This window comes from Mugil cephalus, chromosome 13 (genome assembly GCF_022458985.1).
Source record: "Mugil cephalus isolate CIBA_MC_2020 chromosome 13, CIBA_Mcephalus_1.1, whole genome shotgun sequence".
Lineage (NCBI taxonomy): Eukaryota > Metazoa > Chordata > Actinopteri > Mugiliformes > Mugilidae > Mugil > Mugil cephalus.
In genome coordinates, this window is record NC_061782.1 from 15,755,737 (window position 1) to 15,775,534 (window position 19,798).

Sequence of the window (19,798 nt, forward strand, 5' to 3'; positions counted from 1 at the left end):
ATATGAGGCAATGAGAACATGAGGAAAACATTCTCCAGTTTCAAAAGGAAATATTTTGGGGGGAACTCCAGTATTTTTGTTCAACAGAAGTGCCTGTTCCACATGTGACTTAAACTATATCTATAGGTAATTAATAACTCTAGCGAACCTTACAGGTATTAAGGAATACACAATTCAGGCATAACATTATGACCACCTTCCTAATATTGTGTAGGTCTCTCTTGTGCCTCTGTGTCATCCCACAGATACTTAATCAGTTTGGGATCTAGTGAATTTGTAGGCCAAGTCAACGCCTTGTGCTGTCTTTCATGTTTTTTTCTTGTTTGTTTTTTTTTTGAGTAGTTCTTAAATTGTTTTTGTGCGTGTGTCTGTGTCAGGCTGCTGCCATCAGGGAATGTCATTTCTATGGGGTGGGGGTGTCTGGTCTGGTCTAGGTTGTCTAAGTAACAGCCGCATGAATGCCAGGTCCAAAGGTTTCCCAGCTGAACATTGCATTGTCACAAGATTCTCCTGTCAGTGGTCATAATGTTGTGGCTGATCGACCTGTAAATTCCTAAATTCCTCCTTTAACTGATGGTAGGTTAACTGTTATTTCAGCACTTAAGAACTATTAAAAATGACAAGTTAGATGGTTTTATGTAGGGGGAAAACAACACTATTAATCAAAATGCTAACATGTAATTATACAACTATTGTTGCTGACCTCAACTAATTATAAACTACATGTTGTAGTTTGTAAAACCATTATTTATTTTACACGGCAAACTTTAAAAACTGCCACTCACTTGTGCTGACAGAAGTGAAAACTGTGTTTGTACAAGGTAAACAGTTTGCTCGTCAGAGTAAGGCAGAAGTGAAACACATTAATCAATAGCTGAATGCAGAGAGCTACTAGAGGGCAGAAGCTGTTTGTTCAGTGCCTTATGCAATGACTATGTTGATTCGTGACAGGACAAAGGATGGGAAAGACAAATGAATGTAAACGTTTTTTGCAGAGTGTTGATGTGGTTAGAAAAATGTCATTATGAATGAAATAAAAATGGTCTCTAAACGGAATTGAAGAACGTAGGATTTACAGTCTGATACGGTGTAGCACACAAACATAGACAAGTTATTTAATTACTGTTATTTTCCCAACTTTACCCTGCATTAATAATGTATAACCTGTAATACTTAAATGATAAAAAAATATGTAAACATATAATTTTAATAGTTAAATAAAGCAACGTTTCAGGGTGTTAATGTCATGTGTCGAATATTTTCAATTAAAACAAATACCTAAAAAATAAACAAAAATATCAGCCTTTTTTCAATAGCACTATGGGGTATATAAAATTATCCATAAAATCTGAATTTACCTCGTACTTATTTTATTTCGGACGGGCTTGTATCCACATACTGATTGATTAATAATATGTTAATGTTAGCAGCATCATATTTCCGCGCCTTGCTGGATTGGTTGGACCGTCTCACGTGGACGACGTCACTCTGTTGTTTTTGGGTGCGCGCGGCCTTCAGCGAGAACTACACGGATAAATGATGGTTATATTATGGAAAATTATTCATTTCACCACCATAACTGGCTTTTCCTTTTGTTTCCTTAACGACGTGGCTCCGGAGGACAACCCCGACATACCAGCCATCGCCAAATATTTCAGCACGAAGGGGAGGTACGAGGAAGTGAATCCGTATCTCATAGAGGACATTCTGGCTGTAAACAGATCTATTTTGCAGCCCCCGTCTGCGCAATGTCGGGAAATCCATCTGACTGCAATTATAAGACACGGCACAAGATATCCGACCACTAAAAACGTCAAGAAGATGCAGAAGCTTTACGACCTGTTGAAGAGCCTTCCCCCTGCAAAAGAGAGCTGGCTGCGCGAGCTCCAGACCCAGTGGACCATGTGGTACACCGATGACATGGACGGACGGCTCGTCCAGAAAGGTGTGAACGATCACAAGCATCTGGCCGTCAGGCTGTCAAAGCTGTTCCCTTCACTGATCTCCGAGGAGCACCTTCGAGGTGGACGCATCAAATTCATAACCAGCTCCAAGCACAGATGTGTCAACAGCACACTCTCATTCAAGGCAGGACTGACAGAGCTGTGGGCTATTGAAGGTATGATGATAATGACACGGAGGTAGTTTTACACTTACGTGCATGTTCACTGTGACCAGATGCTTTCTCCTCTATGCAGACATGGAGTTTGATCACACTGTGAATGATGCTCTGATGAGGTTTTTTGACCAGTGCACCAGGTTTGTGCAGGAAGTCGACAACAACCCGTCAGCTGCACCGGAGCTGGACAAGTTCAAGCAGGGTCCAGAGATGAGGAGGGTCCAGGAGAAGATCGCAGACCGCCTCGGAGTCCCATACAGTCTCATCACAGCTGGTCAGTGGAGGAGGAATTATTCGCATTGTTAAAGCATTTTGAAATGAAGAAGGCTGTAGTTTGCAGACATACCACTTCCTCCTTGCTTCTGTAGGAAAGTGCACAATATGAGTGCATTGCAAACTGAAATAAATCACATTAATAAAGGTCCTAGATGTAGACACACATTTGCATGATCATGCCACAATGAGCCAGTTGACATTGATCCCACTTAATAAATTAAAAATTAAAGTCACAACTACACCTGTGATTGAGTGGCCCACTTTGCCTGGCTGGTAATCCAGTCTTGGTGTCATCACACACCATATTATCAGATTATTATTACTAATACTTTGCTGTTTTAGTAGCATTTCCCATTATAGTAGGTGGCATCAAGTCTCGATCTTCAAAATATCAAAGCTGCAACATATGCTTAGTGTAAAACAGATTTACAGTAGGAAAATAGAAATGATAATTTCTTTATTAGACACCAATTTAAATGCAACCCATTTAAACTAAAAATCTCTGTAATATGTAGGTTGTCTCATTGGGCATATTTCAGAGTTACACAGTAGATGGCACTGTTTCAAATCCCTTTCATCTTGTCACTAATTCTGAGATTTAGTTAATGTTCACTAAGCTATTTGTGGCCTTGGATTAATGTCAGAGATCTGAAAACTGTCCAGTGGTGGAAAACATCTCTATTCTTTGATCCATGTGCAATTTACTATTTGTACTACTTTTGGAGGGGCTTGATCTCCAGCTCCTCAGACTTGGAATCACTTCAGTAAATTTCCTAACAGCTTAGAAACCTACTTTTATACCTTTGCTACATTACGTACATTTTTGTGATTAATATTAACTGAGTGACATTTATTCATCAGTCATTACTTATTACAATCTTTCTCCCGCAGATATGGCCGAAGCTGCGTTTTACTTGTGCGCTTACGAGCTTGCCATCAAGACTGTGAACTCCCCGTGGTGCAAGTTCTTCCATGAGGTTGATGCACAGGTACGTGTGTCGTCCTTAAATGACCGTTGACACAGACTGAATAGCATTCAATTAAAAGATTGCACCGTGAAGCGGTAACCCGAGGAGCCTGTTTTTCATTTCACGGTTCCTCATTGAGTATTTGAACTTTTAATTTGTGGGTGTGTCAATTTATATAAAGACGTCTTTTATACGTCAAGTAAACACAGTGAGTACACATGCCGTGCCAAAATCTTGCTTATGTAACCTAAAACATTAAGACAACTGATTTATCTAAATATAGCTTTTAAATTAGAATTTAAAAGGCAATTAAAGGCAATTTTGCTTACTTTGACTAACTTTACTTACTTCTCTGTTTAATATATAAATATATTAAATAAAAAGGGTAGGAACGTTTGAGTGTTGAGTTAGAAAAAGATCTCATCGAATCCTTTGCTACTGTAGTCTCTTCCGTCTTAAATCTTATCACATTTTTGTCCCAACTAAATGTTTCAGATCATCAAATAAATTTAAATATAAGACAAAGATAGACAAAGTAAATACAAACCTACGTAGCCCTGTGTGGAAAAAGTGTCTGTCCCGCCTCCTAAAACTTGTTGTTGACGAAGTTGTGTATGATGTTTACCATACCTGAATTCAGTTTCTCTAGCCACACCCAGACCTGAATACTGCCACTCCTATTCTCAATCAAGAAAGATCCTCAAAGGCTGAACCTCATGCTGCGATCCAAAAAAAATACAGGAACAAATGAGAAAGAAAGCAACTGAGCTCTCTCGGTCTGGAAAAGGTTATAAAGCCATTTCTATAGCTTTGGGACTCAAGTGAACCACAGTGAGAGCCATTATCCACAAACGTTGAAAACATGGAACAGCGGAGACCCTTCCCAGGAGTGGCCGACCGACCAAAATCACCCCAAGAGCTCAGCCCCGACTCATCCAAGAGGTCACAAAAGACCCCACAACAACATCCAGAGGCCTCAGTTGCCTCGGTTAAGGTCAGTGTTCATTACTCCACGTCAGAAAGAGACCACCACTGGCTGCACTGGCCTCATGGCAGAGTTCAAAAAATGAACATAAAGGCCTGTCTCAGTTTTGCCAGAAAACATCTTGACGATCCCAAAGACTTTTTTTCCCCACTCTGTGGACTGATGAAACAGAAGTTGAAGTTTTTGGAATGTGTGTCCCATTACATCTGGAGTAAAAGCAACACATCATCCCAACAGTTATATATGGTGCTGGTAGTGTGATGTCCTGGGGTTATTTTGCTGCTTCAGGACCTGGAAGACTTGCTGTGAATAAATGGAACCATGGTTGACAATGATCTAAATCACACCATCAAGTCCACCTCTGAATGGATGAAGAAAAACTAAATCAAGACTTTGGAGTGGCCTAGTCAAAGTCCTCATCTGAGTCCTGTTGAGATGATGTCGCATAACCTTAAAAAGGTGGTTCATACTGGAAAACCTTGCAATTCCAACAATTCTGCCATGATGGGTGGGTCAAAATTCCTTCACGTTGCTGTAAAAGACGTTTCTGCTAAGGGTGGCCTGACCAGTTTAGGGGACAATCACTTTTTCACACAGGGCCATGTAGGTTTGGATTTGTTGTCCCTTAATAATGAAAACTTCCACCACTATTTAAAAACTGCAGTTGTGTTTACTTGGGTCATCTTTGACTAATATTTAAATTTTGTTGATGATCTGAAACATTTAAGTGTGACAAACGTGCAAAAAAAAAAAAAAATCAGGAAGGGGACCCGCACTTTCTCACACCGCTGTACTTGTCCTTGGCACCAAAACTGTTGGCATTATCTGCATCACGGAGGGTGGACCGTGTCTTGTGTTACACGTAAAACCTGTTACTTCGCACAATGAAAGATGTACAGACTATTCTTTTTTTAGTCACGGAGAACATTTCTCCTTCAGACTTGCAGTTATCTGCTCTCTGGTTGAACAGGTTATCGAGTATTCAAGTGACCTGAAGCACTTCTGGAAAAGAGGCTACGGTTACGATATCAACAGCAAATCGAGCTGCATTCTTTTCCACGATGTGTTCAGTCGTCTGGACAAAGCAATCAACGAGAACAAGTGAGTGCAAACATCTAAACACTTAACAAACAATCTCACCTCTCAAACCACTTCATTTCTACTGGTCACACGAACCGGTGGATTTGTTTCTTTTCCTTTTAGAGAAAAGTGGGGGGCTATTTAACAGAGTGAAAGGTCAAAGAAGAGATGGAGACTCAGAATATACTGTTAATAGAATGAAAGTAATCACTTAAATATGTATTTTTTTTTTTTTTAAACCACCACATTTACGTCCGACACCGGGGGTGGCAAAAACAGATACTTGCAGGGCTACTGGGGAAAGTAAAATGCAGGCGAGGCCCCATGTTGTCCACGGTGAGAACAGCAACTGAAAGCTTTGGCCTTAAAAACTGAGCAGAAAAACTAGACATCTGCCTTTATTCCTGGCCATTGGGTTGGTGTTGGGTTCATGTTTAATTTCACAAATCTTTGAGCAGAGCAAACATGTCAATGTTTATTCTGCTGCCTCTGTAATCTGCTATGATTTGCTGATGCACTGGGCAGAAGCATTGTTGTTCCTGTTTCTAATATCCTCATTAAGTTAAAATTTAATGTGCTTTTGTCAGACAGGATAGACAAAACATATACTTCAGACACTGCTATGAGGAGAGAATTTGCCTACACAAATGTACACAAATGTCTACACAAATGCATGGTGTGACAGGAATGCCTGTTTGCATAAAGGTATTTAAACTCTTAGGCTTTGGTCTGTTTCACACCTGTAGAACCATCCCAGAATTTAGCCAGCAAAAGGTTTGAGACTTTTGTGTGAATTTCAATGATAATATGTCTCTTTATTTATCTATTTATTTATGTAAAGCCTTAAGTCAGCATATGTCCATGGGATTTGGGAGAAATTTGCTGAAGTGACTCTGTAATTGAAATGTTTTCAACCCATTTTGTGTTACACCTTAACTGTACCGTATGCACCAGGTCAGACCAGCAGGTGACTGAAGCTGTGACGATCCAGGTCGGCCACGCAGAGACCCTCCTGCCCCTGCTCACCCTGCTGGGCTTCTTCAAGGACAACGACGCCCTGAAATCTGACAACTACGCCGCGCAGACTGAGCGCTCCTTCCGCACCAGCCTCATGTTGCCCTACGCAGCTAACTTAGTCTTGGCGCTGTACGACTGCGGGGGAGGCGACCTTAGACTGCAGCCACTGCTCAACGAGAAGCCCGTGTCTTTCCCCGGCCTTTCGACCGATCAGCCGGCGTCCATGCCGTCCTATCAAGAAGTCAGAGAGCGGTACAGGGAGCTGCTCCAAGGCTGTGACTTTGAATCTGAATGTCAGCTGTTCAAGGAGCCCGCTGGAGTTTAGGTGGACAGGGTAGATTCTGGTTTTATTTGCGAAGTGGAGTGTTTATAATAGGGATGACTTCATCTGGTTGCCTTTCCCACACAAACCGTGAACTTTCCAATGTTTAACCTGACGATTTATGTGAATGGAGCCTCAGAGAGGTATTTTTAATCATTTTGTCTTACACTTGGAAAAAAAATTAAATTCCAGAAATGCCCTGCGATCCTGTAGTCTAGGAAATGAGTTTCAAGTTCCTCCATACCCTTACAGTATTACCCATGCTATGATGTTACTCATTCTACTCAATATTATTGTAATATAATATTATTCTCTTTTACAAGCTTTTGTTGCTTCACAACAGTATTGAACTTATTTATACAGTACGTATGTTATATCCGCTGCTGCCTGAACATATCCTTGAATAAAGGGTGCTGCTATTTGTGACTGCTTTAACCAAAGTGTCTCCCAAAGTTGCATCATTAAAGAGCAAAACACTTGTTTTCCAAAGTCCATTTAGTAACATTTACAGACAACAGGGTTTGAAATACTGCATTAACGAGTAGCTCTTAGTTATTGAGAAAGTTGGGGAACAAATTTACTAATGCATCCCAAGCATGTAAGTGTGACATATAACATGAATATCTATAAATACTTTTAAGTCCTTTTCCCAGGTTTGTAAGAAATGGCTTGTAACAGATCTACTTAATACCTTTATTATAAACCCATTTATAGAGTAATTTATCTGAGAATGGCATTCCTTTGTTAATAATCCCCTCAAAGTAAACGAGACTTGACATAAACCAACACTGCAGGTGTTTTTCCATCTGCAAATAAAATGCAAAGGCAACGACAAACAACCGTATTTGAGAACCTGATTTCTCAATGTGAAGTACGATGTAGCAGGCCTCATGATTTAATGTGGTTTGTGAATTTGGTTCACCATATTTTAATAAAATAAACTGGATTAAAGGTTTGAATTGTTATCGCTTCTGAGATTTGTTGTAGCCGTGCAGGAAGTGATTTATCGCCCGATGAGCGGCAGACGCAACCTATAGTCTATTCTTGAGTTGACGCGTTTCCAGCTTGGCGACGCTGGAAGAAGACGAAGACATCGCGTCCAGCCTGGGACACGGTTCCTCCGGTCTCGGTGTCCGTCCTCTTCCAGCCGTTACGCTTGAGGCTGTTACACGGCGAATTATGCAGATTGTTAGTCGCCGGAGGAGGAGGAGGAGGAGAAGGAGGAGGGGAGATGCAATGTCCGGGGGTTGGGCTAGCGGAATGCTACGTGTCTTGCAAGTTCCCTTTAAACCCCCATTCGCCTTCAAGGTTTGCCGAAGCCAAAAGTTTGGTGCCTACTTCTACGAGCTACGAGCGGCAGACCCGGCCCCACCATCCATCCAGGCCCCTGCGAGCGAAGCGGTCCGAGCCACAGCGGTCCCAAGGCTAGAGCGAAATGTCCGGCGTCAAGAAACTTCGTACAGTGAGTATAGAGGTGGTAATAACAGGGAGGGGAAAAAAGAAGAAAAAGAAAAGAAAGCAGCTGAAGCTGTCATCAGAACTTCAAAAACTTGTCAGTGAAGTCTGCGGGTTTGTGTTGGGGATATGGGAACCTCCTTTTAAGTGTGTGCCAAGAAAGTAAGTTTTTCTACCATTCATGCACCAGGCGTTCTGTCTTTGTACTCCCGGTGTCTGGTGATCACAAAGAATACACGCATTAAGATGCTTTTAATAAAGTGCGCTTTTGCCTTTTAAAGTGACCCCCCACACCGTTTCTCTAAAGCTCGTCCTGCTGTACTGCCAGGTGTGATGGTCATGGACTTGCCTCGACTCTGAATAGGCTGGTTGTTGTTGTAGTAAGGTATCCACCTCAGTCTGCCCCATTCATAACACAGGGTGTCTTGTGAGGGAAAGAAATAAGTCACTGTGAAAAGACAGGCTGTTGCCGCACAGGAATGCTGCTGACTTAAGAAAGAAAACCTAGACATGAGCCTCTTTAAGAAATGGCTGGAGCCGTGAGCTCATACTGTCTGTCCCTGAAACTGCAGTTTAAGAACTTATGTAGAGCTACTTCACCAACTGTTTTGATAACTGAGTCACTTTTGAGGGAAAATTGTGTAATGAGTGCTAGTACCACGTGACTGCTTTTGTTGGACTCATTTGTCCCTGTCATTGTCCGTTCCCTTCATTGCACTGCCATATGCCCTAACTTTCAGGTAGTGGGGCAGGTTGTTCACTAATTGCAAGGAGGTTCAGTAATGGCCTTGAGTAGTAGCAGTAGTTTGCTGCCGTTGGTGTGTTGGAATGACAAAGCATTCGATTACCATGAAGATATAATCTAACTTCAGTGAGTGTCACTGACCAAGGATTTCTTGAGAAAATTAAGAGCGATGTCACGAAAAGAGTTTTAAGTACGTTTTTGGAAAGGAAAAACGGCCACTTCGCTTTTCATGAAGACATTTAGAGGAAAAAGCGAAATGAATTGAAGGGCAAGCAAGTTATTCAAATTAAATACAGTGAGTCAAGTTACTGTACGAAAAAAAAAGTATGATTGCACAAAGATGAATGGTTTTGATGACGGTGGTGGGAAGGAGGTCGTGACGATGAGAAGTGGTGTGATGTGCAATGGTGTGTTCAAAAGGGGCGGAACGTCCTGACAAACTCCCCCCTTCAAGCAAATTAACGTATTTTGTTTGTCAAGCAAATACCTTGAAGAAAAACTGAAAAACAGAACGTGAACTGGCTGCTTGCCAAACAGTACTCCGGTAGGTGTCATCGCTCAATTCGCGCTCCTTTCTCACACCTGACGCGGCTAGCTGGATGGCAAGTAATTACCATCACATGGAGCATTTAGTCACATCTTTAGGTTGTGGCCTTCTTTCATTGAAGCACCTTAGCGCGTGACTCGTCAGAATATTACTCTTAAATCCTTGCAAAAAGTAGGGCTTAATATGTTAAACTTGCTGAACAGGTTATAGGCATAAGGATGTAGGCGAGAAAGGATAGTGGGTATACAGGGCGAATGTGTGGGCATGAGCAGTGCCACATCATCGCTGGGCCGCAGGCAGCACACTGGACACATTGTCCAGTCAGTCCTCTCCCTCCCTTCATCCCTTCGATGCCGCCCTCCTTTACCCCTCCCCTCCAGAAGTTAATACAGCCCCATTTATCCACAGCCTGCCAGACGGAGTGACTTTAGCGTAACCGTTCTTGCTGTGCTGAACTCCGTTTTAAGCACTATGTAAAGCATTGTTTGCACGACACAGCCAAATACTGTTTCTTATTAAGTCAAAAGTCAAACAGGATCCAGCTCTAAGCTATATCCGTGTGCGTATAACAAATGTGTTAAGAGACTTCAAAGAGACCAGTATGCACCAGCAAAGCAGACATGGGAGATCTGCGTTCGCTAACAACTAACACGATCCGAGAAGACACATTTGTGTACTTTCCAAATCAAACTATCAATGTCATACATACTTTTCCAGAACTGGTTCAGATCGTCTTGTCTCAGTCTCTGTTCTTCTGTTTCAGGATCTCAACAGGTCGACCAATGTGGTGTATCAGGCCCACCATGTTAGCCGGAACAAGAGAGGGCAGGTCCTGGGCACTATGGGGGGCTTCAGGGGCTGTACCATCTGGCTAACTGGTAAATCTCTATAGTCTGACATGATTCCTCTGGTGACCATGAACTGGACGACGTCTAATCTAATAAAGCTGTTCACTATTCCCACTGTGCCTTCTCTTACTAGGGTTGTCTGGAGCTGGGAAGACTACCATCAGCTTTGCCTTAGAAGAGTTTCTTGTGTCCCATGCCATCCCCTGCTACTCTTTGGATGGAGACAACATTCGCCATGGCCTGAACAAGAACCTAGGCTTCTCTGCCGTAGACCGCGAGGAGAATATCCGGCGTATTGCCGAGGTGGCTAAGCTGTTCGCTGATGCTGGCCTTGTTTGCGTGACCAGTTTTATCTCCCCTTTTGCCAAGGTTAGAAAACCCTAGTCTAACATGTAGTGATGCAAGACATGTGGTGGCCTTAAATGGATTGTTGACAGAGTTTGTTAAATATTATTACCGTTATCTTGCACAGGATCGTGACGAGGCTAGAAAGATCCACGCGAGCGCCGGTCTACCATTTTTTGAAGTGTTCATCCATGCGCCTCTTGAAGTGTGTGAGAGCAGGGATGTGAAAGGACTTTACAAGAAAGCCCGTGCTGGAGAGATCAAAGGTCTGTGTGACAGTCATTAAACTTCCTCCCGGGTGTAGCGTGTTACTACTCTTGAATTACACCTTCATATTGTAATCATGTTGTATTTCAATATCTTTATATCTTTATGCTTTGACGTCACTGCCACCTGGGGCCACACCCCCCTGAGTGGCAAAAACATGGTGCAATGTAGTAAATGCAGCGGGAAATGTGGATTATCAGATCAAATTAAGCACTACTGGACTCGACAATGATCCACACGAACTTGTATGGATTTGGAAAAGGGCATTGTCCTCAGTTTCAGTTAGTTTAACTTAGTTTTAGGTCATTTCAGTTATGATAAATGTCGCTAAATAAAAGATGCTAACGCTAAGAGCTTTACTGAGAAGTAACGTTAGTCATACAATACTGTAGCGTCCGACTGGGCATTAAAATGATGAGTAGATCCCATTTACTTCTCTTTTCTTTGGCAGTCAGAGATAACTGTAAAAATATATCTCTGACTGCAACAGCTCTTCGCCTTTTTTTTTTAAATTAATTTTATAATTTACACTATTAAAGCCTATGATTCAAACAAATGCGGCGGATCTCCATTAGCCGCATTTGTTCAACTGTCAGTTTTTGCCACTTGGCCATAACCATGGCCGTAACCATGGAGACTTCGCTTGCAGTGACGTCACGTGCATACCCTCTATATCAGTAATTTATTAATTTATTCATCCATTCACTAATCACGTTTCTGTTTATGGTTTTGCATTTGCCACCAGGATTCACTGGGATCGATTCAGACTACGAGCGTCCTGAAGCACCAGAGCTCGTCCTGAAAACTGGAGAGCTCACAGTGAACGAATGTCTCAACCAAGTGTTGGAGCTCCTCAAGGAGCAGGTAAGTCCTGCAGACACAGATCTTTTGTTAAAAAAAGAAAAAAATTAACTCCACTTCATTTAAATTATTTGATTCATTATTTTCTATGCTTCCGTTCGCTTGACCTTGCTTTTTCCTTTTATTGCTTTTGCATTCTGCATCCAGTGCACTGTAAATTGCTTTTTTCTCAAATTAATATGCTTGCAACTCTTTTCACTAACAATCTGGAAAGACCTTATGCAATTCTTCCTCTTCAGTTCAGCCTGCATCCTCTTTCTCGGGAAATCACAACAGATGATAATCAGGTACTCTGAAATTTCTCCACTTGAGGCAAGTGTACATGCAATAATGAAACCTTGGGGGGTTAATGTATGGATTAAAATGTGCTGTTCTGTCCAACCAACGGCCCAACACCCACGAAAGTAACAAATATTCACTTTTAAGAAGTTGGAAACGTACATATTTCACAATGATCGGGGCAGTGGCCACTGTGTTGGTGCTTCTAGCAGATATCTCAGAACTGCATGTTCTGTGTGCCGGTCACTGATAACAGTCTGATTAACTTGAGAATAAAGACTTGGGATGAGAGACCAGACAGTTAACACTCGGTTTGCAGTTTAAATGGCGCTGTTTCACTCATTAATCCGTCTTTACACAGGATAATACATTCTTAAATAAACAAGTATCACCACACCACAAAACAAGTATAGTCCTACACTTAATATGTTCATAACTCCTTGAATAAATTATTGTTACTTCTAAAAATAATAGACAAAGAGCAACATGCAGTGTATCACAGTCTTGCCCTCCTTTCCCAGCGATATCGATATTTCAGTGAACAAAGTGTGTTCTAATAAAATCAAATAATTTGCCCTGGGTGTAACCTTCGCTATACCTAATCAAACTGAAGTACAAACCTTAGAAAAGGTTAAACCAGGACAATCCATCTTTGCTGAAGGAAAGGTTGCTGATGATGTAAATGTCTAAACACAGCCCTGTCACAGTGACTCTGCTAAACTTAACATGGTCACTCTTGGAAAACAAGAGGCAATGTTACACATCTTAGTTGGGAATAGTCACGTGAAAACGCAAACAGCCGACGGTTCAGTAATATACAGCGTTATAGAGGTTGATGCACAACCAGTGTTTTGACTTGAAGAGAATGCGGGAGCAGTGTAGAATTACAAATGCAAATCCCATACACAACATATGCAGTGTGTTAACACTGCTTAATGGAGACCAGACTCCAGCTCACTCCATTTGTCTCGCACAAAGGTCTGTGAAGTTGGATAATTGGGGCATGACAAACATTTTGTCGTTTACCTCAGGCAACATGAGCTGATTTGCTTAATTACCTGGGCACTTGTTGTAACTGGGCATTTTTCACTCTAAGAGAAACACTGTGATGGCGCAATCAAGATCACTGAGCGTGTTTTAATCTTTGTGGCGTAATAGACGAGTGCAAATCAATACGCAATGACACATCAAAACCTGCATGCTGCTGAACAGGTTACGTTCAGTTGTGCTTTGAAGTAAACCTGAAATGACATGAATGACAGAATGAAACCTGCACTAGCAGCTCCTCCTGATTAGAAAAGAATTAATGTTTCTTCTTTCTGGATGAACGTAGAATATCGTACCCAGCGGAATCATGGAGGAGGTGAATGAACTCTTTGTTCCGGAGAACAAGCTGAGTCTCGCTGTGGCCGATGCAAACTCTCTGCCCACCATCAGCATCAACAAGGTAATCCACTGGTCCAGTACATTTTGTCACACAACACATGAACGAGGGCTAATATCAGACATGGCAGAGAGCTGCTCTGCTGATGTCATTCCCTGATGCTTGGAGCCTATGTGCTTATAAACTGATTACTTTGGATGATAATAAAGAAACAAATATGACCATGACTGTCTTATCAACTATCTGACTCAGTCCTGACGTGTCTGGGAAGGAGCAACATATCAAAGTGAAAGTTAATTCGCGTTTATCTGCACTTTGGAATTGTTGATTGAATTGTGCTGAATGAACAGTATGAATATTCACAACAGTGTAAAAATGTGAATTGTAAAATTATGTGAAACACCTTCACTTCAATGCTGTCTTTCTTCGAAGTCTGTGATTTTCTCGTAGTGTTTTCTGATGGCAGTGATGAGGTTAATATACTGTAGTTACCACAAATACAGCAGCACCATTGTGTTTTTCACGTGCAGCACAAAGACGGTTTTATATGAAGACAATGAATATGCGTCCATAAAAGGACAAAGGAGCAAGAGGTAATGTGGGGGTATGAAAAATAAAACAGCCGATTGGCTTTGTCTCTCACCAGCGTTCTTACAAACACAAAACTGTGGAGTTATATTTCCTGAAGTGAAAACCTGAAAACCTTTCCTGAAATCCTAGCCTGTATTGTATTTCCCTGCTCTTCATGGGTGGTTATTCTTTGTCCACAGCTGGATCTGCAGTGGGTGCAGGTTTTGGCTGAGGGCTGGGCTAGTCCTCTGAAGGGCTTCATGAGAGAGAGAGAGTTCCTCCAGGTCTTGCACTTTGGCAGCCTGCTAGATGGTAAGAGACGACCATGTTACGTCTGAGAGTATACGGCACGGGTTACCTTGTTGACGTTTGCTGTAACCGTCACAACCACACCACACAACTAATTCAGCAGAAGGCTGCATGTATTGTCGTAACTGCAACCACAACGACTGTGACTCATACGTAGACATACTCCAGGTGGCAACCTGAGGTCTGAGTGATGATGCCGAAGCGCAAAAAAACTGCAGTTCATCAAGTGGCCACTTGAGGCTGACTCCAGAAGGGAGTAAATCCACATACACCCCCATGTTAAAAATCCCACCTTTACAGCATTATTAAACATGTTTACAGCCTGGTTCAAAAAACTATTTTGTTCTCAATGGTTTATTTCACTATTCATGACAACTGTATTTTTCTAATTCATTTGTTTATTTTTTTATTAAGGTTTAAAATTTGGCATAATTAAGGGCATTCCCGCTTTGAGGTAGCCTGAGCTAACAGGTAGCGGAGAGTCCAAGTGTGGGCGGAGTAAAGCTCATCCAACATGGCAACCGCGGGTTCCGCCCTCTATGAGCTTTATTTTTAAGATTCATAACCCATTGGGTGACGTTCTCATTGGGTTTGTCCATAGTGTAAACAGTCAATGAGATAATCTGGACAAACTGCCAGTGTAGTGATGTATGGCGCAGGGCTTTGGTTAAAGGGAGCAGGGATTGGATGACCAGGCCTTCCTCTGGGTTTGAGGGACTTTGTTTGCAATCATGTTTGCATCTCTGTGCCTAGACCAGGTAATTAGCTGTGGGTGGGGTGTAACGAAGAGCCACGAAGATTCAAAGAGTTTTTCGTCAGTTCTCTATTTTTAGGACACACAGAAGATCCAAAAAGACATTTCTCTCTCACCAGATTTTCGAGTCCTTAAAACAGCTGAGGCAGAGTCCTTGGGTAAGTGGGTGGGATACAGTTCCAGGGGCAGAGGGTGGAGGTAGTGGGCAGAGTAGGCCCAGAGGCTCTGGTATCTTTTCCCTGAAGGCAGGAGGCTGTCTTACTGTTTACAGTGTGGTGTAACATGATTCCTGAAATAAATTTGGTTTGCTCATGATCACTGCAACCTCTCCTGTCTCAGGTGGGACCATCAACTTGTCTGTCCCCATCGTCCTGCCTGTCAGCGCTGAAACCAAGCAGGAGATGGACGGCTGTGCAGCCATAGCTCTGGAGTACCAGGGTTCACGCGTGGCCATACTCAGGAACCCAGAGTTCTACGAACACCGCAAGGAGGAACGTTGTGCCAGACAGTGGGGCACCACCTGTCCAGATCACCCTTACATTAAGGTAACATTCGTCAAGCGCACATTTAATTTTAGTGTTTGACGCCTTATTTCCGGCGACGGTATCCTCTGGTACGTAGAAGAAAACACTGGTATTTTCTGTCATCTTGAGCAGATGGTGATGGAGAGAGGGGATTGGCTGGTAGGCGGTGACCTAGAGGTGCTGGAGCGGATCACATGGAACGATGGACTTGACCAGTATCGCCTCACTCCAAAGGAGCTCAAGCAAAGGTTTAAAGACATGAAAGCAGGTTAGAAAATGTGAAATGTTAAGCTGTACTAACAACCAAGGGAAGGCTAAGTGACTCACGATTTGTCATCAGTAGCTACTGGTGTGACGCTTCCATAATGGAATATAAAACTGGAGCTGGAGAGCAAATACATAAAAAAGTGTTTTTAGCTATCCACCCTTTTTCTTTCAGAAGAACTTGACAAAGGACCAGATGAAAAAGTAAAATGGTAACTTTAAAGCTGCATGGGATTCTTTGTGATGTGTCCTGTGATCGATACACGCTGTGTAAATCAGGAAAAGTAACAAATGGTTAAACGTTGCCGCCTGTTTTGACTTTCTCGCACTCACTTTGAAACAAGTGTTGCGCTCATGAATGCTTCATTCATTTATCTGCGCCACAACACAGTGTTTGTGTCGGCATTTATTGCTTTCCAACGTGGAGTTTTATTGCCAGTGCAAGCATGTTAACCCTTTGGAACAGTTGGGCAGAAGTCTTTTGTTTCACTTTTGATTAAAGTTAAGTGCCCCCAAATGAAAAGACCCAAACCAATTACCTGATGATAATTTTCCAACAAGCACACACTGTTAAATCTCTGTGTTGCAACTGAATAATTAAACTTTTTAAGAAATACGTTTAAAATTATTTCAATTCGGTTGGATTATTGCAACGATACTTATTAGGAGGACCACATGACTGTTGCTGTTTTTATACGATTTGTTGACAATAAGAAAAACATATCAGTATCAGCAGATCTATCCTTTGCCAAATTTATGGTGCCATCAAAATTTACGACCCAATTTAAAGGCATGGAGAGCATGTTTGCTGTGGCAGCTTTTACAATGCACGACAAGAAGCAACTCAATCCTCTGCTCATAGACTGAGATATTATTAGCATACGGTTGTTATGGGAACTTTATTTTATACTCCTCCATGTTTTCCACCCTAGATGCGGTGTTTGCATTCCAGCTGCGTAACCCGGTACACAATGGTCACGCCCTGCTCATGCAGGACACCAAGCGCCGCCTGCTGGAGCGAGGGTACAAAAATCCAGTCCTCTTGCTCCACCCGCTCGGCGGCTGGACCAAAGATGACGACGTGCCTCTGGAGTGGAGGATGAAGCAACACGCCGCCGTCTTGGAGGAGGGCGTCCTGGACCCGGCCACCACCATCGTTGCCATCTTTCCCTCACCTATGATGTATGCTGGACCCACCGAGGTGAGGGGCCGTGGTGGCTCTTGGTTCTGTCAGGCTTAACGATCGGTCTAGTTCTTCACCACCGATGTGTGGAGGCGGTTCAATATCGACGTGAATGTCTTCCAGGTCCAGTGGCACTGCAGAGCCAGAATGATCGCCGGAGCAAACTTTTACATCGTCGGCCGGGACCCTGCGGGCATGCCTCACCCACAGACTAAGAAGGATCTGTATGAGCCCACCCACGGAAGCAAGGTGCTCACCATGGCCCCTGGCCTCACCTCTGTAGAGATCATCCCCTTCAGGGTGGCCGCCTACAACAAGGCCAAGAAGGCAATGGACTTTTACGACAAAGAGCGGTGAGTGAAGAGGGTTTTTATTGTAAACTGCAGTTAACATTTAGGTAATGTGAGGTGACTGATGAGTAACAGCTCCACCTAAATGCTTCTACTGCAATTCAGCTACTATAAATATGTGAACCAACTCCTATAATTCAGACGTTGTAAATGAGGGAACTCATTACTGTTGGCATCTGTGCTGCTCTTATTATTTCATTTCTATATGATGTGTCAATATTGAACTTTACTGTCATTCACAATTGCTTTATTTCTTTAGTCATGCTGAGTTTGAGTTCATCTCTGGAACCAAGATGAGGAACTTGGCTCGGAACGGAGAGAACCCTCCAGATGGTTTCATGGCCCCCAAGGCCTGGAAGGTGTTGGTGGAGTACTACACCTCTCTTCAGAAGAACAAGTAATCAACACTAAGCTCACCGGTCAAAAACGCAGTATATATATATATATATATATATAAAAAAGGATACAGTTGGTTCTAATAAAGGGGAAAGACATACAGGCTATAATATGCACGTATTTTAGGTAAGGATTGTTAAAAATAATGATTCTGACAGGAGTGGGTGTTTTGTCTTTACCAAATTAAAAGCGTTACAATTTCACATTCCTATAAAACTACATGATTTATGAACATGTTATGTGTTTATATGCATATTAACTTAATGTATTTTAATAAATTAAAGATAACTTGAGATTATTTTCTATTTTATGAGTTTAGGAGGACATTTCAAGACAGGGAAATCATTCTTGATATGTACTTGTGATATCTGAAGGACGCGGGACAATAAAGCATTTAGGCTTCACTTTTTAAAGGTTTTTAACATGGCAATTATATCACTGTCTGACAATTTATTTGAATGTCCTTGAATGAACGTTACACTGTTGTCTTGTAATCACATAGAGTGCCTATGTGTTTAGATGCATGGATGCTGATTAATTCATCATGTTAATGTTTTCACATTATTGTGAAATACTACAAAGATTTTTTTTTTTAAATGTGAAAGTGCCTTTCTCTCAAATGCCAACATTATGAAAAGTGAAATACCTGTTTCTTTACAGCATTTTTGACACCAGTAATGTCTCTTGAGATGTGTGTGATAAGGGGGGATGTGCATTTGTGAAATGAAGGTCTGCAGTTTAGAGGAAACTGAGTGTACAATACAGTAATAAAGACAAATATTTGATATTATGAATCACTGGAGACAGTGTGATACTGAGATGTTGCATTATTTATTTGAATGTGATGGCTTTAAATGTGAGATTGCTGCACCCCTTTTGTGGTTCCTGTGTAGCTTATCACATAATTTTTTTTATTTGCATGGGGTAAATATTCCATGAAAGGTTAAAGGTCAGCTTCAGCTCTATGCTAAGGCTTTATGGGCAAAGCAAGAAGTACGATGCTGCCATCTGCTGGTAGATAATGGTACAGGACGGAAAAAAGTAGTTACTAGTTTATTTTCATAAAATGGCACAGTGGGATTTCTCAGAGGATCTAAACACAATAACTGCACTCATCTTGATAACTATCCGCTCTGAACCTAAGCCAACGATGGCCGTCTATCCCTGCTTGCTGGAGCAGTTTAGACTTTCTCTTAAAAAGAGAATGAATCTGGACTGGGAGCAGACACAGCCAACTGTGGTAATGAGCTTTAAAAATTCTTATTGCACATTTGCAGAGGAAAATACTGGGGTGGCTTTAAATTACCTTTTCCAGCTAGATCTTTTATTACATATTACAGAGATCCCGGTATTCTGTCAAATTACGCTTAACGAATGGAGGACTGATTCATTTTGCTGTAAGGGCTCATATTTCTATGAGTGTTCCTCTATAAGAGTCTCCCCAGTCTCCCCTGTAAGAAGCAGATTCCTTATTAACCTTACGTGGGATCAGATCATTTAATCTGCAATGTTCTAGGTAACCCCATTTAAATCTGCTGAACTGCACCCTCAGTACTTTACAAAATCTCCAACTAATGTACATCCAAAATGTCATGTCATGGCCAAATGCCCAGGGCATCGGCTGATGTAAATCTCCTGCATCGTACAGGCCTACGTGTCTGTGAATATGGGTTAAACCTGATTTAACACTTCAAACTATGATCTCCCTCCTATAGGAGCACAACAGGCACATATCTGCTCAGGTGATCAGCTCTGGCATGAAGGTGGTCGCTCATTTAAAGGTCAATAAACTCAGACTTGATATGGAAGGGTTTGCATGGACCTGAGTTTACCTCTTGGGTTCTAGATGTTCACTAGGTGGTGATTAAGTGTTATGAATGTGAATGTCGTGGGTGTTTCATTTGACAGAGCCCTTTTCTGAAAGGTAAGCGATTTATGCCGCTGTGGTGA

The 19,798-nt window shown here is 42.0% G+C and overlaps 2 protein-coding genes across 3 annotated transcripts; both read left to right on the forward strand.

Moving 5' to 3' along the window:
• The first annotated feature begins 1,454 nt into the window (after window positions 1-1,454).
• Window positions 1,455-7,202, forward strand: LOC125019222 (multiple inositol polyphosphate phosphatase 1-like). The gene is made up of 5 exons (XM_047603817.1): window positions 1,455-2,119; window positions 2,199-2,393; window positions 3,287-3,384; window positions 5,319-5,449; window positions 6,383-7,202. The coding sequence occupies exons 1-5, from the start codon at window positions 1,537-1,539 to the stop codon at window positions 6,768-6,770; spliced, it is 1,395 nt and encodes a 464-aa protein (XP_047459773.1). The 5' UTR covers window positions 1,455-1,536; the 3' UTR covers window positions 6,771-7,202.
• Window positions 7,203-8,050: 848 nt separating this feature from the next.
• On the forward strand, window positions 8,051-18,650 carry LOC125019127 (bifunctional 3'-phosphoadenosine 5'-phosphosulfate synthase 2-like). Of its 2 annotated transcripts, XM_047603655.1 has the most exons (13): window positions 8,051-8,229; window positions 10,278-10,392; window positions 10,496-10,731; window positions 10,835-10,973; window positions 11,720-11,838; window positions 12,075-12,122; window positions 13,448-13,561; window positions 14,269-14,380; window positions 15,471-15,676; window positions 15,788-15,923; window positions 16,852-17,120; window positions 17,226-17,455; window positions 17,712-18,650. In XM_047603655.1, the coding sequence occupies exons 1-13, from the start codon at window positions 8,203-8,205 to the stop codon at window positions 17,851-17,853; spliced, it is 1,893 nt and encodes a 630-aa protein (XP_047459611.1). In that variant the 5' UTR covers window positions 8,051-8,202; the 3' UTR covers window positions 17,854-18,650. The 2 variants fall into 2 exon arrangements, with proteins under 2 accessions (XP_047459611.1, XP_047459612.1); XM_047603656.1 differs by lacking the exon at window positions 12,075-12,122.
• The last annotated feature ends 1,148 nt before the right edge of the window (window positions 18,651-19,798 follow it).